Raw genomic sequence first — 18182 nt, 5'->3', positions numbered from 1 at the left:
ACTTACAGTTTCTTAGAAATGGAACATTAGGGGTACACTTGAGCTAAAATGGAAAGTCTCACATCTTCGGCCAGAAAGCCCCGTTTCAGTGCTGCTACCAAGTTCTTGCTAGGCTACAAATATTGTTTAATACTTGTTAACATTTTTTAGTACTTTCTTATAATATTTGTTAATATTTCTACCCACTTTGGTATTCTCCAGTAGTATTAGGAGGTGGCTGGTTAGGTGTTGGTATTTTTTGTTTTAGTAGAGGAGGTTTTTGGTTTTTAAAATTAATCCTTAACCCACATATAGATTTTTGACCCCTTCATTCTCAGGTATATCGAAATTGATGTCTCCTTCCTTGACATACCTTTGTTTCCCCGGTTCGTTATGGTCTTAGATGTTTAAGTGAGTTCACACTAGGCTTATTTATATGGTTTGTTTAATGGTTCTTTATCACATGTACATGTCAATGCTAATTTGACTCTCTTTTAAATAGTTGTTCAACATTTCAATGGAAATTGTTCTTCCTTGCTCTATCACTGGCCCTTTTTTGGAGGGGAAGGGAGGAAAAAGGCTCCTGAATTTTCACTGCTTTACAGAAAAGCGAGATGGTTGGGGCAATGTCAGTTTCCTTTACATGGAAAGGTTTCTGCAAGCTTCAGGCACATAGCAAAGGGAATGGTGTGAGGAAGGGAACAGGTGGGGGACCCTTTACTTGGAGTGTTGCAAGGCAAAGGTGCACTTCTTGTACGTTGCATACAGCAAGAGGATAGAGCGCAGCATCTGTTTGCACATGGTCACTGTCATCTGAATCTGAGGTTCCTTAAGTCCAGTGGGCCACTGGTGCTCCCGGCTGATGATTTTGCAAAAGGCTGACTTGTCTGAAACTCTGAAGGTCCCAGTCCACTTTGGAGGCTGAGCCGTGATGACCCTGCCAAAGACCGAATCCACTCCACTGAGGCGGACAGGCTGGGGCTTCCTGACCAGCCCTTTCTTGTTGTTTATGGTTCGGAGCTCTGATGTGTGGCAGGGTAACTTGGGACTCACCCCAGATTCCAGGAATGGGCTGTCTAGGACTAGAGTGACCTCTTGAAAGCATAGCTGCACTTCAAGGTCAGAAGGGGTGTGTGGGAAGCAGGGGGAAGCCCTAAAGGGGTGCTTGGAAGAAGGTGTAGGTGTTGTGTGCCGCAGCCATTGGAAGCTCTCATCCAGTGGGGTCCATGGTGACCAGAGCTGGTATCCTGCCATTGATAGTCTAAAGGAAAGGAATCAGAACATGGAATTTCCCTAGCATGGTTTTGGTGAGGGCATGGCCATTCAAATTCACATATTTTTCACATTGACTTTAACTTACTCTAGTCCCCATAAACAGAGTCCAATAGATGTCAGGGTACTAGTAAGGGATGGTAACAAGTCTTGAATCTCAAGTGCCATGTGTACTAAAACTTCATTAAACCTTATCACAAGTCTTTGAAGGTAGGTTTTAACCCATTTTACAGATGAGGAATACAGAGGTGGGCAATAATAATAAATATACAATAGTTAATAAGTAATACAAGAATAAACTTGTGTATTCACAACTGTAAACCTACTTTTGCCCATCCCTGTAGATTTGGCCTAAATGGGGTATCCCAGTTCACCATTAGGACCTGTGCTGTGTTGGTAACGGCTAAAGACATCTCTGAGGTCGCAGAGGCTGCTGGCACTTCATGATGAGACATTAATTGTGATGAGAAGCTCAGAAAGGCCCCATCTTACCAAATATGTGGGACTCTGAATCCCATGTACTTATACCAGTGGTTCTCAAAATATGATCCCGGGACTAGCACCTTTCAAAATCAGAAACTCTGTGGTAGGGTCCTGCAATCTGTGCTTAAGTAAACCCTCTGGCACTTCTGATGTACTTAAAGGTTGAGAACATATACAGCTCCTCTTAAGGAACTTGAGCTTTCACTATTTTTAATTATCAAGACAGTCTCTTGGCCCTAAAAACCTGTTTTCTGACACAAGGGTTCTACATAAGTAGAACCCTGAGCTACTTATACCATCTCAGAGGAAGTATACCAGGCTGGTAGGAAAATAGTTTCCAAAGGCCAGTCATTAAAGATTTCTAAAGATTTTTCTGGTTCTTCTAGGTGTGTTTTGTTTTTTGTTTTCTTACCTATGGGAGACCCACTGGCTAAGAACTTTATTTTTCTGTTCCCTTTGAAGATCAAGGTCTGGGAGGATGCTGCTAACTCAAGAATGTACTCAAGTAGAACTTGCATTTTCCATCAGTCTACCTTAAAATTGTCAGTATATAAAGGTTTTTCCTGAATTCAGGAGATGCTAACATTTATTGTGCATGCACTATTATGTTAAGGGACACAGCAGATCCCTTTTCTTTTTATCCAAGTGTATTTTTCTGTCCCTTCTCTTTTCTCCAAAAGGAAAAACAGCAGCAGATTTGATTCCATCCAGTAATGGTGTGACAAATTAACACCTCCACCATCTTTTGTGAGACAGTAAAGTTCATTTTTTAAAAGGAATTGGTAACATTTCAAGCCAGAAGACCTGCCCTAACAGTGGTTAGTATAGAAATTTGTAGATTTCCTCCAACTGATATCTCCTGACCTATGCTGGCCCTTTTGCATACTGTGTTCAAATGTCTGGGCTGCTTTAGGAAGAGAAACTGACACCCCAGGGATACTTATCTATTCCAAACAGCCTACCAAAGACGTCTGATGCTTGAGATCATGACCCTGAGAGTATACAACCAAGATCAGTGCTACTCTGGTACACAACCATGGCAAGGTGGGGTGACCAAAATAAGTATCCTTTTCCTGACTCAACTCCTAACAGCAAAAGCAGCTAGAGGTGTTTAAAAAAAAAAAAAAAAAAGCCTTTGTCAAATGTCCAGCCTAAGTATTCAGCAGAACCAACATGGGATGAGAAGGGCTTCTCATCCCACGTCTTTCCACCACTTTCAGGCAAGGTTTACATAAAGATGGTTCACACCCCCTTCACCTCATGCCCATTCCCACCATCCAGAACTCACTGTCATCCACTCCAAGGGAGATTGAACCTTGGAAGTCTATTCAAGCTACTCTAATAACTCCCCAATAGGAAACACCGTGTTCTGGCTCAAAAGGGTTCCCCTTCATACTAGTCCTCCGGTTCCAAGGAACCGGGTCCCCCAATGTCCCCACCTGGGAAAGAGGAAGGCAACGTCAAAGTGCCGCTGAGGTCCTTGTGAACTGCAATCCGAGGGGCTGAAGCTGCCTGTTGTTGGGGGAGCTTCCTGTCCCGGTAGGAAAACAGGCTTGTTCCCTGAGAGTCCCTACCCCGGGCCGGGCCGGGGCCAGAGGGCTCTGGCTGAAGAGGTGGAGGTGGCGGTGGGAGCCCAGGCCCGGTCCCACCATCCGGGCTGGGAGCTCACCTGCTGAACTCCACGGCCATACGCTCCAGAGTGACAGCTGCTGGTCCCCGCTGCATCTTTTCTCCACCAGGCGCCTGGCAACCGCCTTTGTGACCCAGGACCTTGGGCGGGAGGGGTGGGGGGAGGGAAGACTCGAGCGGCGCAGGGGGGTGGGGGAGTAGGGAGGCGGGGCCGTCTGGGCTGGACTCCCCACCGCCACCTCCTCGGAATGCCAGGTCCAGAAGTGCAGGTTCGAATCCCGCCCCCTCTGGCACCTCCCTACTTCGCTACATCGGTGTGCCTTAGATCTAGTTGCAGAGCAGAGGCCTGCCCACTTCAAGGGGTGTGGTCAGGAACCTGCTTTAAAATCCCGGGACCTATAGTTTAAAAGACTTTATTAAACCCTGCTCAGTAGGTGTTCTGGCAGAGTTACCCAGACTCTGAAGGCTTTTGTTGCTGCATTGGAATGATCCCCGTGCAAGGAGACAGAATGTACTAGCATAAATGTTCGCCTATCTAGAACAAGAAAAAAGATTCATGTCTTCTTCCCTTGACTTCCTGACTGAAAACCTTTCTCTGCCTTCTATTAAACCTCAGAAAGACGATGCTGTCCCATTCTCACCAAGCTGAAAAACTGAACCTTTTACCATAGTAAGAGTGATCCGACAACTCTGACAGCATCACTCAATTACCTGGACCGCTGAGGGAAGACAGATCTACCCAGTTAACTCCTATATCCCTGGTGCCTGGCTATTGAGGTGCCTGGCAGTATGCAGAAGGTACTTGGGGAGCAGTTAACTAATGGCCCACCTGCCCTTCCCTTAAACACCCAGAAAGTTGGCCTTGCACTTTGGGAACTACATAACACAAATTAGAGCTGTCACCTTTTGTCTGGCTCTTTGGGTGAAGCTGAAGTGGGGAGACTGGGGAGCAAGGGAGGGGTCAGGCTGAGATTCTGGTTTGAAAGTCCAGATAGTCTTGAGAAGCTTGTCAAGAATTGTCAGATGCTGTGTGTTTGTGTCCCTGTGGAAGGAGAACTAAGTGGAGATTGGAGGAATCGTCAAAATGCAGAGATGGGCAGAGAATTACGACTCTTGTAAGAGACTAAAATGATTTTGAATTACAAAACTTTTTTTCAGTAAGTTTTTAATTTTCCTCTTGTTATTTTAAAAGCAAATCAAATAGTTTTTTATTGCACAGTTGCTGATTTTAATTTTTTTTTTTTATTGATTTCAGAGAAGGGAGAAGGACAGAGAGAGAAACATCAATGACAAGAGAGAATCATTGATTGGTCGCCTCCTGCACGCCCCACACTGAGGATTGAGCCCGCAATCCAGGCATGTGCCCTGACCGGGAATCAAACTGAGATCTCCTCGTCCATAGGTTGATGCTCAACCACTGAGCCACGCTGGCTGGCGGGGCAGCATATTTTTTTCCATTGTTTTTCAGAGAGTGGAAGGGAGGGAGGGAGGGAGAGAGAAACATTGATGTGAGAAAAACACATTGACTGGTTGCCTCCCGCATACCACCCTGAACTCACCTGCGCTCGATCTTGTCTTGTCATTAATTTATAAATTTCCCCTTGCTGGGTATTTTGTTCATTTGATAAATGTAAGGTGGAACATCATATTGTGTTGTTGAAAGCATTTTTAAAATAACTTGGGCTCAATGTGATTTAACCGGTTATGCCCAACTTATTGCTGACACAGACCATAACCAAATCTGGAGCAGCTGAGGGAGTGGGTGGGTGACGCGGGCCCACGCTGCTCCTGCCAGCGACCGGGTATTGCCGTGGGTTGGAGGCTCCTAGCGCATGCCCACTCCATTTTCCCGGTCGGAGTTGAGCGGAGCAAACGCCGGCGAGGATGTAACGTCGCGCAGGCGCATCACGATGCTAGTTGATACGTGGTTGCCGAGGGAGGGTGTGGGCTGGCGGCGCAGGCGCACGGGCGTCCTGGGGGATCGGGGCGCCTGCGCAGTCGCACTTCCTTAGGCGGCGGCCATGGCGGGACAAGAGGATCCTGTGCAGCGGGAAATTCACCAGGACTGGGCAAACCGGGAGTACATTGAAATCATCACCAGCAGCATCAAGAAAATCGCGGACTTTCTCAACTCGTTCGGTCAGTGGGCGAGCAGCGGGCGGCGGGATGGAGGGAGGTCTCGGAGGTTTGGCCGGGCGCCGAGAAGCTTGGACGGGCTCTCTCCGGGAGATCTCTGCTCTCGCTCTTCTCTTCCTCCCTCAGGCCCCACCGTCCTCCTCCCTCCCTGACCTCAGGCTCCACTGGGCAGTCCCTGTAGGGTTACCCTGCTCCACGCTGAGCTCATCGACCTTATTGCCATTACTCCGGATCGTTGACAAGTTCTTCCTTTTCCCAGACACGTCAGGCAGCCCCATCCACCCTGGGCGTCCTCTCTTCAGTAGTCTTCTTGCTGCCTTTGCGCTCCTCTTCCCTTGCAGTTCCCACTTTACATTCAGAGTGCACCTTCTAGAACATAAGCCGTGGCCGTGTCGCTGCGCTGTGTATAGACCCGTGCCGGTTTCCCATCTCCTTCAGGATCGAGTGGAAACCCCTTAGCGCCATGCCTTTTACTGCCTGCCCCGTTCAGCCTCCTCCTGTCTGTTCCTTCCTGTCTCCCCTGTTTGCTGTGCTGAGTGGTAGGAGGTAAGGTCAGAGGTAAGGTCCAGGTCGTGTGGAGTCATGGAAATCTCTGTATTGTTCAGTATCTAGCTGGCAGTAGGTGTTCTTTCTGCTTCTAGAAAAATCTTTCCTAGGCATGGCCTGCTCATGACAGTCTTTATTCCGTATTTTTCTGGACAGCAATCCTGTAACAGAATCCCATCCCCCTCCCATGTTCAAGAACTGGGTAGACTTAGTAATCACAAGGTGTAGGGACCACATCTAGTGATCTTTTCAAACTCATGTGCTTCTGTTCCATGAATTCAGCAAAATTAAGCAATTAAAATTAAGTAGGGGAAATGATCTATAAAAAAAAGATGTTAAAATGTATTATTTTCCAGCTAGAGGACTGATGAGTTCTAAGGACAGAACATGGAATTTGTCAGAAAGCATCATCAAGAGAGACTAGTTCTCAGTGCAAGACTCTCAGGACTATGGAGGACACAGAACAAGAACCATTTCCTGAGTCAAATAATTTTTTAATTGATTTTTATTGATTTCAGAGTGGAAGGGAGAGAGAGAGAGAGCTAGAAACATCAATGATGAGAGAGAATCATTGATCGGCTGCCTCCTGCATGCCCCACACTGGGGATGGAGCCCACAACGAATCAAACTGTGACCTCCTGGTTCATATGTTGACACTTAACTACTGAGCCTTGCTGGTCGAGCCTGAGTCAAATAATTTTATCTTCAAGATGAAATAATAACTTCAGAACAAAGCAGAACATTGTTTTTTATTAATATATTTACATATAAGGTATATAGACTATAAGATCACTTTGAAAAGATCACTTGATGTATCTTGATATGGTGGACTTCCTCACTTTCCAGGGATTGGGGGTGAAGATAATATTATTGAGAGAATAGTATGAATTTATATGTCAATAATACATATTCATACAAAAAACTTGCTATAGAGTTTGTAGTAGGGAATGGTATCAAGAAAGTATAGATCTCAAATACCCTGAAATTTTTTGAGGACTGAGTGAAGGAACACGGTTTAGTGAAAGATAAGTGGGTTTGGAGACAGGAGACAGAAGTTCAAAGAAACTAGACTGATTTTAATGAACTGAAAACATTTGAGAAATACTGACATTTACCCTGATACTCAGATATTCTGAGTTTCCTCAGAGACGTTTTTTAAAAAAAATTCCATGCAAAATCTTTCAATGTTAGTTCTCATAACTGGTTTCTTCTGCTTTTCCAATAATTAGGGGGTTCTTCACAGCATTCTTTACTCATAACATTCCCTCAAAAAAAGGACCAGGTGAGAGAAACCAAAAGATTGCATGCTAAGGGAAAGATGAACTGATGACAAGATCATAGCTTTGGTTTGGTCTGGAAAGGCAGTGGAAAATTGTTGGAAACATCACTGACACGGAGAGTTTTAACTTTAAAAAGTAGAATTAAAAGACTTCATTCATCTGGTACATAATATCAGATATGTACATATAGAATATCCAAGCAACACTCTAACCACTGAGAAACACTGGCCAGGGCTATATTAACAAATTTTTAATTAAAAAAATATTTTATTGATTTTTTTACAGAGAGGAAGGGAGAGGGATAGAGAGTTAGAAACATCGATGAGAGAGACACATCGGTCAGCTGCCTCTTGCACAACCCCTACTGGGGATGTGCCCGCAACCAAGGTACATGCCCCTGACTGGAATAGAATCCGGGACCCTTGAGTCCGCAGGCTGACGCTCTATCCACTGAGCCAAACCGGTCAGGGCACAAATTTTTAATTTTTATCTTTGACATAAATCTTCTTGACATATCATAGCCACTAAGTTTATATAGTGGGTGAGTCTTGCACCTGACTGAAAATTGAAGAGTCTGAACTTAGTATTTGCCGAGGAGAAATGTATTTTTTTCTTATTTTATTAGCAAAGAAATACCTGCTCTGAGATTTTATCAAATGTATGTGAGTCACATTTTGTGATTAGATAGAAAATAAAGACTTTTCTTTTTATTCAAGATTTCTAACAAGTCTTAGGCTGAGGAAATAGACAAAGAATTCTAATCTTTAGGAGCCGGAAGAAATGGCTTCCCTTAGCGTAGGCGTTTATTCTCCCTTAAAGCGATGGCAATGACCTGATGTTTGGAGTAATTACTAGGTGGTTTTTGAAATTTTTGTTTATTTATTTACTTATTTTTGATTTGGGAGAGAGGGATAGAAACATCAATGATGAGAAAGAAAGAATCATTGATTGGCTGCCTCTTGCATGCCCCACACCTGGAATTGAGCTTGCAACCCGGGCATGTGCCCTAACCAGGGAATTGAACCATGACCTCTTGGTTCACAGGTCGATGCTCAACCACTGAACCATGCAGGGCTTTGAAAAATTTAGTAAGTGAATTTAGTCCTTTAAAGAAAAGTACAAAATTATAAGTAAGAACAGAACTATGAAGCAAGAGTAAAAGTTAAAGCAATCTGACTTAGCAGGTAAAAAGGTGGTGAAAACTGGCACTATAAGAGTTTAGACAAAGACCAACAGGCTGAGAAACTGGATAAATCATAAGAATACGCTTGGGTATACTGTCCTGGCCTTGGATGACTCGAGATGAGTGTGAATGGGATGTATTTTTCTGTTCTAAGCCCTTAGCATAACTCCTTAGTTCTGATGTGTATCTGTGGGGCTTGCATTGAGTTTATGGTACTATGGTTTGGTGGTGCAAAGATTTAGTAGTTTACTTTGAGCTCTTTGCAAATGGCAGCAGTACTACAAGCCTCACCCTGTGCTTTGGAAAGGGAAGTTTTTGCAAGATAGCCAGTGGTGTCTGAACAGCTTTTACTCTGTGATTCCAGCTGTTGAGAGTAAAATCACAATCTCTGTAGTTTTCTCTTTCAGAGTTGGAGGACCACCTGAACCCGAGAATGCACAGATTATTATGATAACATCCTAGCACTAGGCCTATTTTGTATTTGGAACTGAAGTTTCTAAAAATAGATTGTGGTAGATGATGGTTTTGTTTTTTTTAAATATGTTTTTATTGATTTTCTTTTAGAGAGAGAAGAAGGGAGAGGAAGAGAGAGATAGAAACATAGATTGCCTGCCCTCTGCACGCCCCCTTCTGGGGATGGAGCCAGAAACCTGGCCATGTGCCCTGACCAGGAATTGGGGATTGAACCAGCCACCTCTTGGTGCATGGGTTGATGCTCAACCACAGAGCCAAACCGGCCTGACAGGTGATGGTTTTTTATTTTTATATATTTTTTCTGGTTCTAAAGCTAGAGAAGTGTAACAAAAAAATAGAGAATGTGACTATTTTTAAATCTGTTTTTATACTTCACCGACAGATATAGCAATATACCATGCCTGTTGTGATCCAGCTGTGGGTCAGATATCTTAGAAAGGAGAAAGTAAGAATAAATGGACAAATTTTTAAAAAATTTAGAATTTTTTTGGAGAAATAAGACTTACCTGCAAAAACAATTCAAGAGAAAGACTTGATTTTTGCAGGCTAAAGGCTATGTGCATGAGTTCAGAGAAGGAGCTGTTTGCTAACTGGCATTTGTCAGTAGTGATAATGTATACAATTGTCCCTCCTTATTGACTGTTTCACTTTCTGTAGTTTCAGTTATGGTCAACTGTGGCTTGAAAATATTAAATGAAATATTCCAGAAACAGACAGTTTATACATTTTAAATTGTGTGTCATTCTGAGCAGTGTGATGAAATCTCTTGCTGTCCCACTCTGTCCTGTCCAGGACATGAATCATCTCCCTTTGTCCTGCATAGCTGTGTTATAACTAACTGCCTGTTAGTCACTTAGTACCCAGCTAGGTTACTGCCATGGTATCACAGTGCTTGTATTCAAGTAGCCCTTATTTTACTTAATAATGGCCCCAAAGCATAAGAGTAGTGATGCTAGTAATTCTGGTATGCCAAAGAAAAGCCATAAAGTGCTTGTTGCATATGGTCAGTAGCCTAACACTATATCACAGTGCCTACGTCATTCTCACCTCATGTCATCTCATTATATGGGCATTGTATCTTCTCACATCATCACAAGAAGGATGAATATCTATATATATAAAAGCCTAGGCGACCAGCCGACCACCCGTCGGCTGGTAGCTATGACGCACAATGACCACCAGGGGGCAGACGCTCAATGCAGGAGTTACTGAGCGACAGCAACTTTGCAGAGTGCCCTCTCACACTCCCCGACCTCTCTGGGGATGTCGGACTACTGGTTTCGGCTTGCTCCCCGCAGGCCTGGCCGAGGGACCCCAGCTGCCGGAGGGACCCTGCTCACTCCACAAATGCCCTTCGAGTCCCAGCGCTGCCCCAGGTGCAGCCGGCAGGGGAGGGACCGCGGGAGGTTGGCTCCAGGACGTGTCCAGCTCATCTTGCCCAGTCCCGCCCCACTGGTCACCTTCTGATTAATTTACTTTCAATGTGCATGAATCCGTATATCAGGCCTCTAGTAGTACAATAAGAAATTTTGAGAGAGACCACGTTCACGTTATTGTTATAATTGTTCCATTTTATTAATAGTTATTATTAATCTCTGCGTGCCTAATTTATAAATAAAATTAGTTTATAAATTAATTGGTTTATAAATTAAACTTGGACGCGTTACCCGTGGTTAAGGGGGGACTACTATATTACACCATCAAGCACTCTGACAAGGACAGCTGGCATTTTCAGTTAAAGTCTGGTGATTATGCACACATAAATGCACTCTGGTTTCAGATTTGTTCAGCTGCTGAATGCTTTCCTTGTGCTTTATTTGAACCAGTATGTATTTAATGTATATAACCGAAGTTTCTAGAATTGAACAATTTAAATTTCTCAACACTGCTTATTCATGTAGGCCAGTAGCATCATGTTGTTCTTGGATTCTGATTCATGACCAGATTGACAGCTAGAACAGAACAACAATCCAGGAAGGAAACCTCCCTCTTACCACCCTGCTTCTTTGGATATTTTTGGCTCCTTTTTATGGGAAATGACAGATTGTCAGTGATAACATTCATGCTGTTACTGAATAGCATACATGATGTGTCTTTGAGCTTCTAAAAACCACACTAAGCCCTAACCGGTTTGGCTCAGTGGATAGAGCATCGGCCTGCTGACTGAAGGGTCCCAGGTTTGATTCCCGTCAAGGGCATGTACCTTGGTTTTGGGCACATCCCCAGTTGGGGTTGTGCAGGAGGCAACTGATCGATGTTTCTCTCTCATTGATGTTTCTAACTTTCTATCCCTCTCCCTTCCTCTCTGTAAAAAAATCAATAAAATATATTTAAAAAAACAAAACACCACCACCACACTGAAAGAGATTTGGTCCTGTTGGGCAGTCATAGCAAAGTATATCCAGGAAAAGTAGGGTGATGAGGTGCTTTTCTACTCAAGCTAGACCTGGGAATTTGAAGAAGCAGTACTAGCAGATAAAAGAACAAGATTGAAAAAAAGAATGAAGAACCCTGGCCAGTGTAGCTCAGTTGGTTGGAATGTCATCCTGTACACCAAAAGGTGGAGGGTTCAATTCCTGGTCAGGGCACATGCCTAGGTAGGGGTGTGTATGGGAGGCAGCTGATTGATGTTTCTCTCTCTCTCCCTTCCTCTCTGTAAAATGAATTTCTAAAAATTATTTTAAAAAATTAAAGAAGAATGTCCAGAATAGGCAAATCCATACTCCCATATGCACCCCAACTGGGGATCAAACCCACAACCTAGGTATGTGAACTGATCAAGCATCGAACCTGCAACCTTTTGGTGTACAGTATGATGCTCCAACCAACTGAGCCACCGGGCCAGGGCACTAATAGAGGTTTCTTTTAGAGATTATGAAAATTAGATTATGGTGATCACTGCACAATTCTGTAAATATTCTAAAAACCATAGAATTATATTTTAAGCAAGTGAGCCTTATGGTAATAAATTATATATCAATGAAGCTATTTCTAAAAATGAATAATGAAGAGTAGCCGTGAAGATGGATGAGTGAGAAAGAATCTAATATGAAACAAAAAGAAAAAAATGAACTAGAAAGTGGATGAGTCAGGCTGCAAGCAAATTTAAGGGATGTGGGGAATAAATTATGGCTTCAGAGGCTCAGGAGGATGGTAGCAGTGTAATGAGGAAGAATGCCATGCTGGGTCGTAAGGAAACTGGGTTTTGATCTCAGCTCTGCCACCCTTTTGTCTTGTCAGTTACCCATCATGAATACTCCACTTATCTAGGCCTTTGTTTCCTCACTTGTAAAATTAGTGGAGCCCTGGTCCGGTACTCAGTTGGTTAGACCATCGTCCCAATATGCCAAGGTTGCAGGTTTGATCCCGGTTGGGCACATAACTACTACAAGAATCAACCAGTGAATGCATAAGTAAATGAAACAACAAATTGATGTTTCTCCCTTCCTCTCCCTCTGAAAATCAACAAATAAAATTTTTAAAAAATTAGTAAACACACTTGAGTCAAACTTCTGTTCTACTAATATACCAGAATCTTTTTTTTTTCAATAAACATCTATGTGCCAGGCAAGACCCTAAGATTACAAAGATTAATAAAAGGCAATATCTGCAGTCCTAGATAGTTTGTCTCAGTGGATAGAGCGTTGGCCTGCGGACTGAAGGGTCCCAGGTTCGATTTCGGTCAAGGGCATATGCTTGGGTTGCAGGCTCAATCCCCAGTAGGGGTGTGCAGGAGTCAGCCGATCAATGATTCTCATCATTGATGTTTCTCTCTCTGTCCCTCTCCCTTCCTCTCTGAAATAAATAAAAAACATATTTTAAGAAAAGACAACATTTGCCTTTGATTAACTCATTCTACTGGGGAAACAGTCATGTAAATAATTTATAAAGCACAAGCACGTAAGTATCACTTTGTTTTGTTGCATGAACATTTACTCATGTTATTAATTATTCTTCAAACTGATAATTTTTTAGTGACTGTTTTAATAGCCTCTCATAGATATGTATACTTTACCAAAGCATTCCTAAGTAATAGTGGTGAACATTCTTGTTTGTTAAATCTTTATCTAAAGTGAGAAATGATAACTGAAGACCAACTATGTAAGTAATTTATGAATTAGAAACTCAGCCATAAATATTTAGGTAAATAACAGAGGAGGGAAAATTATATCCATCTGTCAAAGACCTCTCAGAATTCAGTTTGAACTGAGCCTTGAAGGAGAATGTTTAGATGAGTAAGATTTGCATATGATGAAATGAAAATTAAGGCAAGATCAGGGTATAGGAAGATTTGTGTCAAAATGGGTGCCAAAGCATTTTTGCATAACATCGAGGGAAGAGATGAAAAGAAAGGTTGTGAGCTAAGTGTTAAATCATTGAGTGGGAGTGCATCTCAGTGAGTGGATATTTTAGATTTAAGTGAAGATTATTGAGAGACTAGAGGCCCAGTGCACGAAATTCATGCACTGGGGTGGTGGGGTCCCTCAGCCTGGTCTGTGCCCTCTCATAGTTCAGGACTCCTCACTTCATACCGCCCACCTGCTTGCTGCTCCTTACCGCTCAGCTTGCTGCTCCTTAGCTGCCACGGAGGCAGGAGAGGCTCCCGCTACTGCCGCTGCGCTCGCCAGCCCTGAGCCCGGCTTCTGGCTGAGCAGTGCTCCCCTTGTGGGAGCGCACTGACCACTAGGGTGCAACTCCTGTGTTGAGCATCTGCCCCCTGTTGGTCAGTGCGCATCATAGCGACCGGTCATTCTGGTCGTTTCGTCGTAATGGTTGCTTAGGCTTTTATTATATAGATGACTGAACCGTGTTGGAAGAAGTGGGAGGAAATAATTAGCATGCCTAGAAACCTTTTTCTCCTGTGTATTGAGAATAGTTGTAGAAAGAGTATACAAGTCTGTTAGAGAAGTTTGCAGAAGACAGGTGTTTTAGGGAAAACCTACATTTCATTTTGGGAAGGTGGTGAAAGAAGATTGAGAAAGGTAGGAAAGGAATTTTGCAGATGGAATGTGGCTTCACAAGGTATTTGATGTTCAAGTTTTCTCTGATTGTGAAAGGCCTTCGCAGATATTGATGAGACATTAAGTGCCCTTGTAAGCAACGGCTGTGCTGTGGCTTCCATTAGCTTAGAAACACTGACACCTTCCCTTCTTCCCACAGTCTCTGCTGCTTTCTTGGCCTCTGCTTTTCCTCCCTATCAAGATTATTTTCTTCCTCTTTTTATTTTTCCTCTCTTGAAACTTAGTTTGCCTATTACCAAATGGTCATCTGTACAGCGTTGGTCTGTTAGTTTCCTATTGCTGCCATAACAAATTACCACAAAGGTAGTGGCTTAAACCACATAAACTTATTATTTTACAGTGGTGTGGATCAAAAGTCTAAAACTGGCTCACTGAGCTGAAATCATGGCAGCAGGTGCCTTCCTTTCTGGAGGCTCTAGGAGAGGAGGTGATTCTTGCTCGTTGGGTTGTTGGCAGACTGGTTGTCTGCTGAGCTGTTTCTAGCTTCTGTGGTCACCTGCAGCTCTTAGCTCATGGCCCCCTTTCTCCATCTTCAAAACCAGCAATGGCAAGTTGAGTATCCCTCACATTTTGAGTCTTTTTCTGCCTTTACTCTTCCTTTCTCATCTACATTTAAGGGCTAGTGATTAGATTGGGCTCATCTACGCAATCCAGGACCTCAAGATTCTTAACTTTAATCATGTCTACAAACTCCCTTTTGTCATGTAGGGTACATACTCACAGGTTCCAGGGGTTAGGATGTGGACATCTTTGGGAGCCATATTCTCTGCCTACCACAGATCCACTGTAAGCTGCTGTGTTCCTAAGATACTTCTCACTTTGTCCTCTCCATTCCTCTGCTTTGCCTACCTACTCCCATTTGTACTCTACAACATGATATACCTTTCCTCTTCTTCAGCTTGGGGGGGGGGGGAGAGAGAGAGAGAGAGAGAGAGAGAGAGAGTGTGTGTGTGTGTGTGTGTGTGTGTGTGTGTGTGTGTGTATGGAATGACATTAATCCTGAATATCAGTCTCCTTTTACCAGATATGTCTTGTCGTTCAAGACTTGCAACACTAAATGAGAAATTGACAGCCCTTGAACGGAGAATAGAGTACATTGAAGCAAGGGTGAGTATGATGGCCAAGATGTTTCCTTATGAGGTTAGTCGATGGCTGTGCAAGAGAGAATGCACATTGCTACGTCTTGATAAAACAAACAGGCAAGCAGAAATAAGTTTAGAGAAGTTAAGTACCTTGCTTAAATCTGAACCAGGTTTCTGAGACTCTAAAGCTATCTTCTTTTCTACCACTCACTAATGCCTAGGATCTAAAATACCTCTAATCCTTTTGAATTTATCTAATGGTCAAATTTTCTTCTACAGGTGACAAAAGGTGAGACCCTCACCTAGAACTGCCAGACTGCTGCTGGGAAGTTGCTTTACAGAACACAGGCCTACGTGGGAAAGGTCCCAGCAGCCTTCACTCCTTCTCTCTCCTTAAAGAGCAACAGGGCTTATTCTTGTTTTTCTTTCTTCAAAAATGTGGCCTTTGGGCTCTGCCATGTTCATCTGGCAGTGTGATATGGCATGTGGGGAGAAGTCCAGGGGAACTCTTGAAAACATTAGGCATTTTACCTTTTCAGTAACATTTTGTAAAACTACTTGTCAATGTATTTGAGGCACTCAGAGCCAAAAGCCTGGGACTTTTTATTAAGGTCCTTTCCACCTCTCTCTCTCTCTCTCAGATTTTCCTTACAGTTCTCATTGCCTCTGCCTTGATTCCATAAACAGTCTTTTCTCCTCCCTACCTTTGTTGGGAGGTAGCAGACAGTCCTGGCTGAGAGACTCATGCCCTGGCAAGGTGGCTGCCAGAGAATGTTGTTGCTAATCCACCAGTTTTTTGTCCTTCTTGGGAGGTCAAGGCCAGGTCCCCACTTGGCTTGAAGGGACATTTTCAGATTTTTCTTTCTGTCACTTGGGGTGTTTGCCTCTGATATTTCCCTAATAAACTCCTCAACTTTATCTGACTGCTGTGATTGTGGTGGGAGAGGAGCTAGAGATGGGACTCCTCTATTCCACAGAAATCTGTGTGGAATTATTATTTTAACAAAACTTTCAGGTGTAGCTGCTTGATCAAAACCTAGGTGGCTTACCAGCCTGAGCCCTCATGTTTGGACTTTGAGCTGACTAATTTATCCTGGGAATCATTTGATCATTCAGCAGGCATTTTGCTAAGTGCTTACTTTGTAGATACGTTATGTTCCAATAAAAGATACATCATTGAATGAGGCGTGATGCTTACAGTCTTTTGCAATACCAGCATTCACACAATGTAACCACAATCCAGGGTTTTAAAACCAGGTTTTATAAGGTATAAGCCAAATGTCTATACTTTTTTAAAAAGCTAATAGTTTAAACAGAAGAATGTAAAACTTGTCATTTCCAAAGCTTGCAACCTTCTTCAAAGGCTTATACAGTCACCTAGAGGTCATTCAGGATTGCCCTTTTCCTTTCCTCAGTCCCTGCCATCCTACCATGCTAATACTACATTCTCTAATTTAGTGTCTGCCTCCTGCAACGTACTTGGGTGTCTCTTCTTAAATTGCCCAGTTAAATGCCTTGCAGAAGGTGGGTAATCAGTAAATAACAATTGTACTGACTTACAGAGCTCAAACTGCTTTGTACTTTTAGAACCCTTTCTTAGACCTTTGGAAAATGGTACCTTCATTTAAAAATGGGATTTTAGCCCTACCTGGTTTTGCTCAGTGAATAGAGCATTGGCCTCAAGGACTGAAGGGTCCCAAGTTTGATCCCAGTCAAGGGCATGTACCTCAGATCCCTGGCCGCGGTCGGGGCATGTGCAGGCGGCAACCAGTTGATGATACGTCGATGTTTCTGTCTTTTCCCTTCCCTTACACTCTCTCTAAAAATCAATGGAAAAATGTCCTGGGGTGAGGATTAACAACAACAAAAACACATACCAACAAGCAAAACTTTGTAAAAATGGAATTTTACAATGGAGACAAAATTGACATTTGATTTGGTAGTGCTTTTTTTGAACATTATTGAGCTCATCTTAGAGTGTTTTTAAGAGTCACTTGAGTTCATTATTCATAGTATCTCTCCTATCCAGGATAAAGAATTATATACTTCTGAAGTTCAAGTTTTAGGTTATCTGGTGTTCTGTAGTTAATTTAACAGATATTTATTGAGTTCCTCCTATATGCAAGGACTATAACATGAGATAATAATCGGGGCAAAAGTGGTGATAATCTAAAAAAAAAAAGTGATAATCTATAAGCTGGAGAAACCCTCCAATGAGATTACATGTGAAAATGCTTGATAAATTTCTTATGGCCCAATAGATATTAATCAGTTAATCTATATTTATAAAAGCCTACATGATCATTCTACTGGTAGCTATGACGCGTACTGACCACCAGGAGGCAGACGCTCAACACACAGGCATGGAAACATGGAACAGACATGAATCTCAGAGGGAAGCGGGGAGGGGGAGGAGGAAGGGCGGGAAGATATTACCCAAAGATCTTACATGCATACTAGAGGCCCCATGCACAGAATTGTGCACTGGTGGGGTACCTCAGCCAGGCCTGCAGGGATTGGTCCAAAACTGGCAGTCCGACATCCCCTAAGGGGTCCTGGATTGCGAGAGGGTGCAGGCTAGGCTGAGGGACCCCATGCACTGGGGCGCACGAATCCATGCACCAGGCCTCTAGTTTCTTAATATCAAAGTAATATTTCTAAAAAAGTTAGTGTCCTAAATAATACCTGTTGCTAAAGGTAATCTGCTGCTTGTAAAGAGAGCCAGTGGTAACATTTGGTATGGGAGACAAGTGAATCTGACCTCTAGTAGTAGTAACTTCTCCGTTTTATCTGGCACTTAAAGGTGTCCGTGATTTTCTGTGTTATCACCCCATGTATAAAATGCCTTTGCTTGATCAAGGATATATAGCTAATATTGTCTGTAATTTTTTTAGTGTTACCATGAGCTAGATGGGCGAAGTGCTTTATGTACTTTATTTTATTTAAGCTTTAAGCTCTGAGAAGGAGGCATTCTTAATTTGACATAATAGGTTTACAACAAGTTTAGAGAGGCTGGAACTTGTCCAGAGTCGTACAATATCAGTGAAGGTGCTGGAATTTCAACCTATACCTACCTGACTCAGGCTGCTCTAACCAT

General features: G+C 43.0%; 2 protein-coding genes across 2 annotated transcripts; one reads left to right on the top strand and one right to left on the bottom strand.

Moving 5' to 3' along the window:
* Positions 1-407: 407 nt before the first annotated feature.
* FANCD2OS (FANCD2 opposite strand) lies at positions 408-3433 on the bottom strand. The gene is made up of 2 exons (XM_028127112.2): positions 3174-3433; positions 408-1240 (listed from the first exon to the last, which is right to left on the bottom strand). Exon 2 carries the CDS (start codon positions 1231-1233, stop codon positions 697-699), a length of 537 nt encoding a protein of 178 aa, XP_027982913.1. The 5' UTR covers positions 1234-1240; positions 3174-3433; the 3' UTR covers positions 408-696.
* A 553-nt stretch (positions 3434-3986) lies between these two features.
* BRK1 (BRICK1 subunit of SCAR/WAVE actin nucleating complex) lies at positions 3987-16266 on the top strand. The gene is made up of 4 exons (XM_008152003.3): positions 3987-4161; positions 5376-5502; positions 15028-15110; positions 15365-16266. Exons 1-4 carry the CDS (start codon positions 4153-4155, stop codon positions 15389-15391), a joined length of 246 nt encoding a protein of 81 aa, XP_008150225.2. The 5' UTR covers positions 3987-4152; the 3' UTR covers positions 15392-16266.
* Positions 16267-18182: the final 1916 nt, after the last annotated feature.

The sequence above is a fragment of the Eptesicus fuscus genome, chromosome 18 (assembly GCF_027574615.1).
Source record: "Eptesicus fuscus isolate TK198812 chromosome 18, DD_ASM_mEF_20220401, whole genome shotgun sequence".
Lineage (NCBI taxonomy): Eukaryota > Metazoa > Chordata > Mammalia > Chiroptera > Vespertilionidae > Eptesicus > Eptesicus fuscus.
This window is presented reverse-complemented; position numbering and strand designations above follow the sequence as displayed.

Excerpts from the sequence above, each read along its gene's own strand:
- BRK1 (XM_008152003.3), top strand. Across the intron at positions 5,503-15,027 it reads GGACTTTCTCAACTCGTTCG|ATATGTCTTGTCGTTCAAGA; the intron begins GTCAGTGGGCGA and ends TCCTTTTACCAG. Across the intron at positions 15,111-15,364 it reads TAGAGTACATTGAAGCAAGG|GTGACAAAAGGTGAGACCCT; the intron begins GTGAGTATGATG and ends TTTCTTCTACAG.
- FANCD2OS (XM_028127112.2), bottom strand. The coding sequence starts at position 1,233 with ATGGCAGGATACCAGCTCTGGTCACCATGGACCCCACTGGATGAGAGC.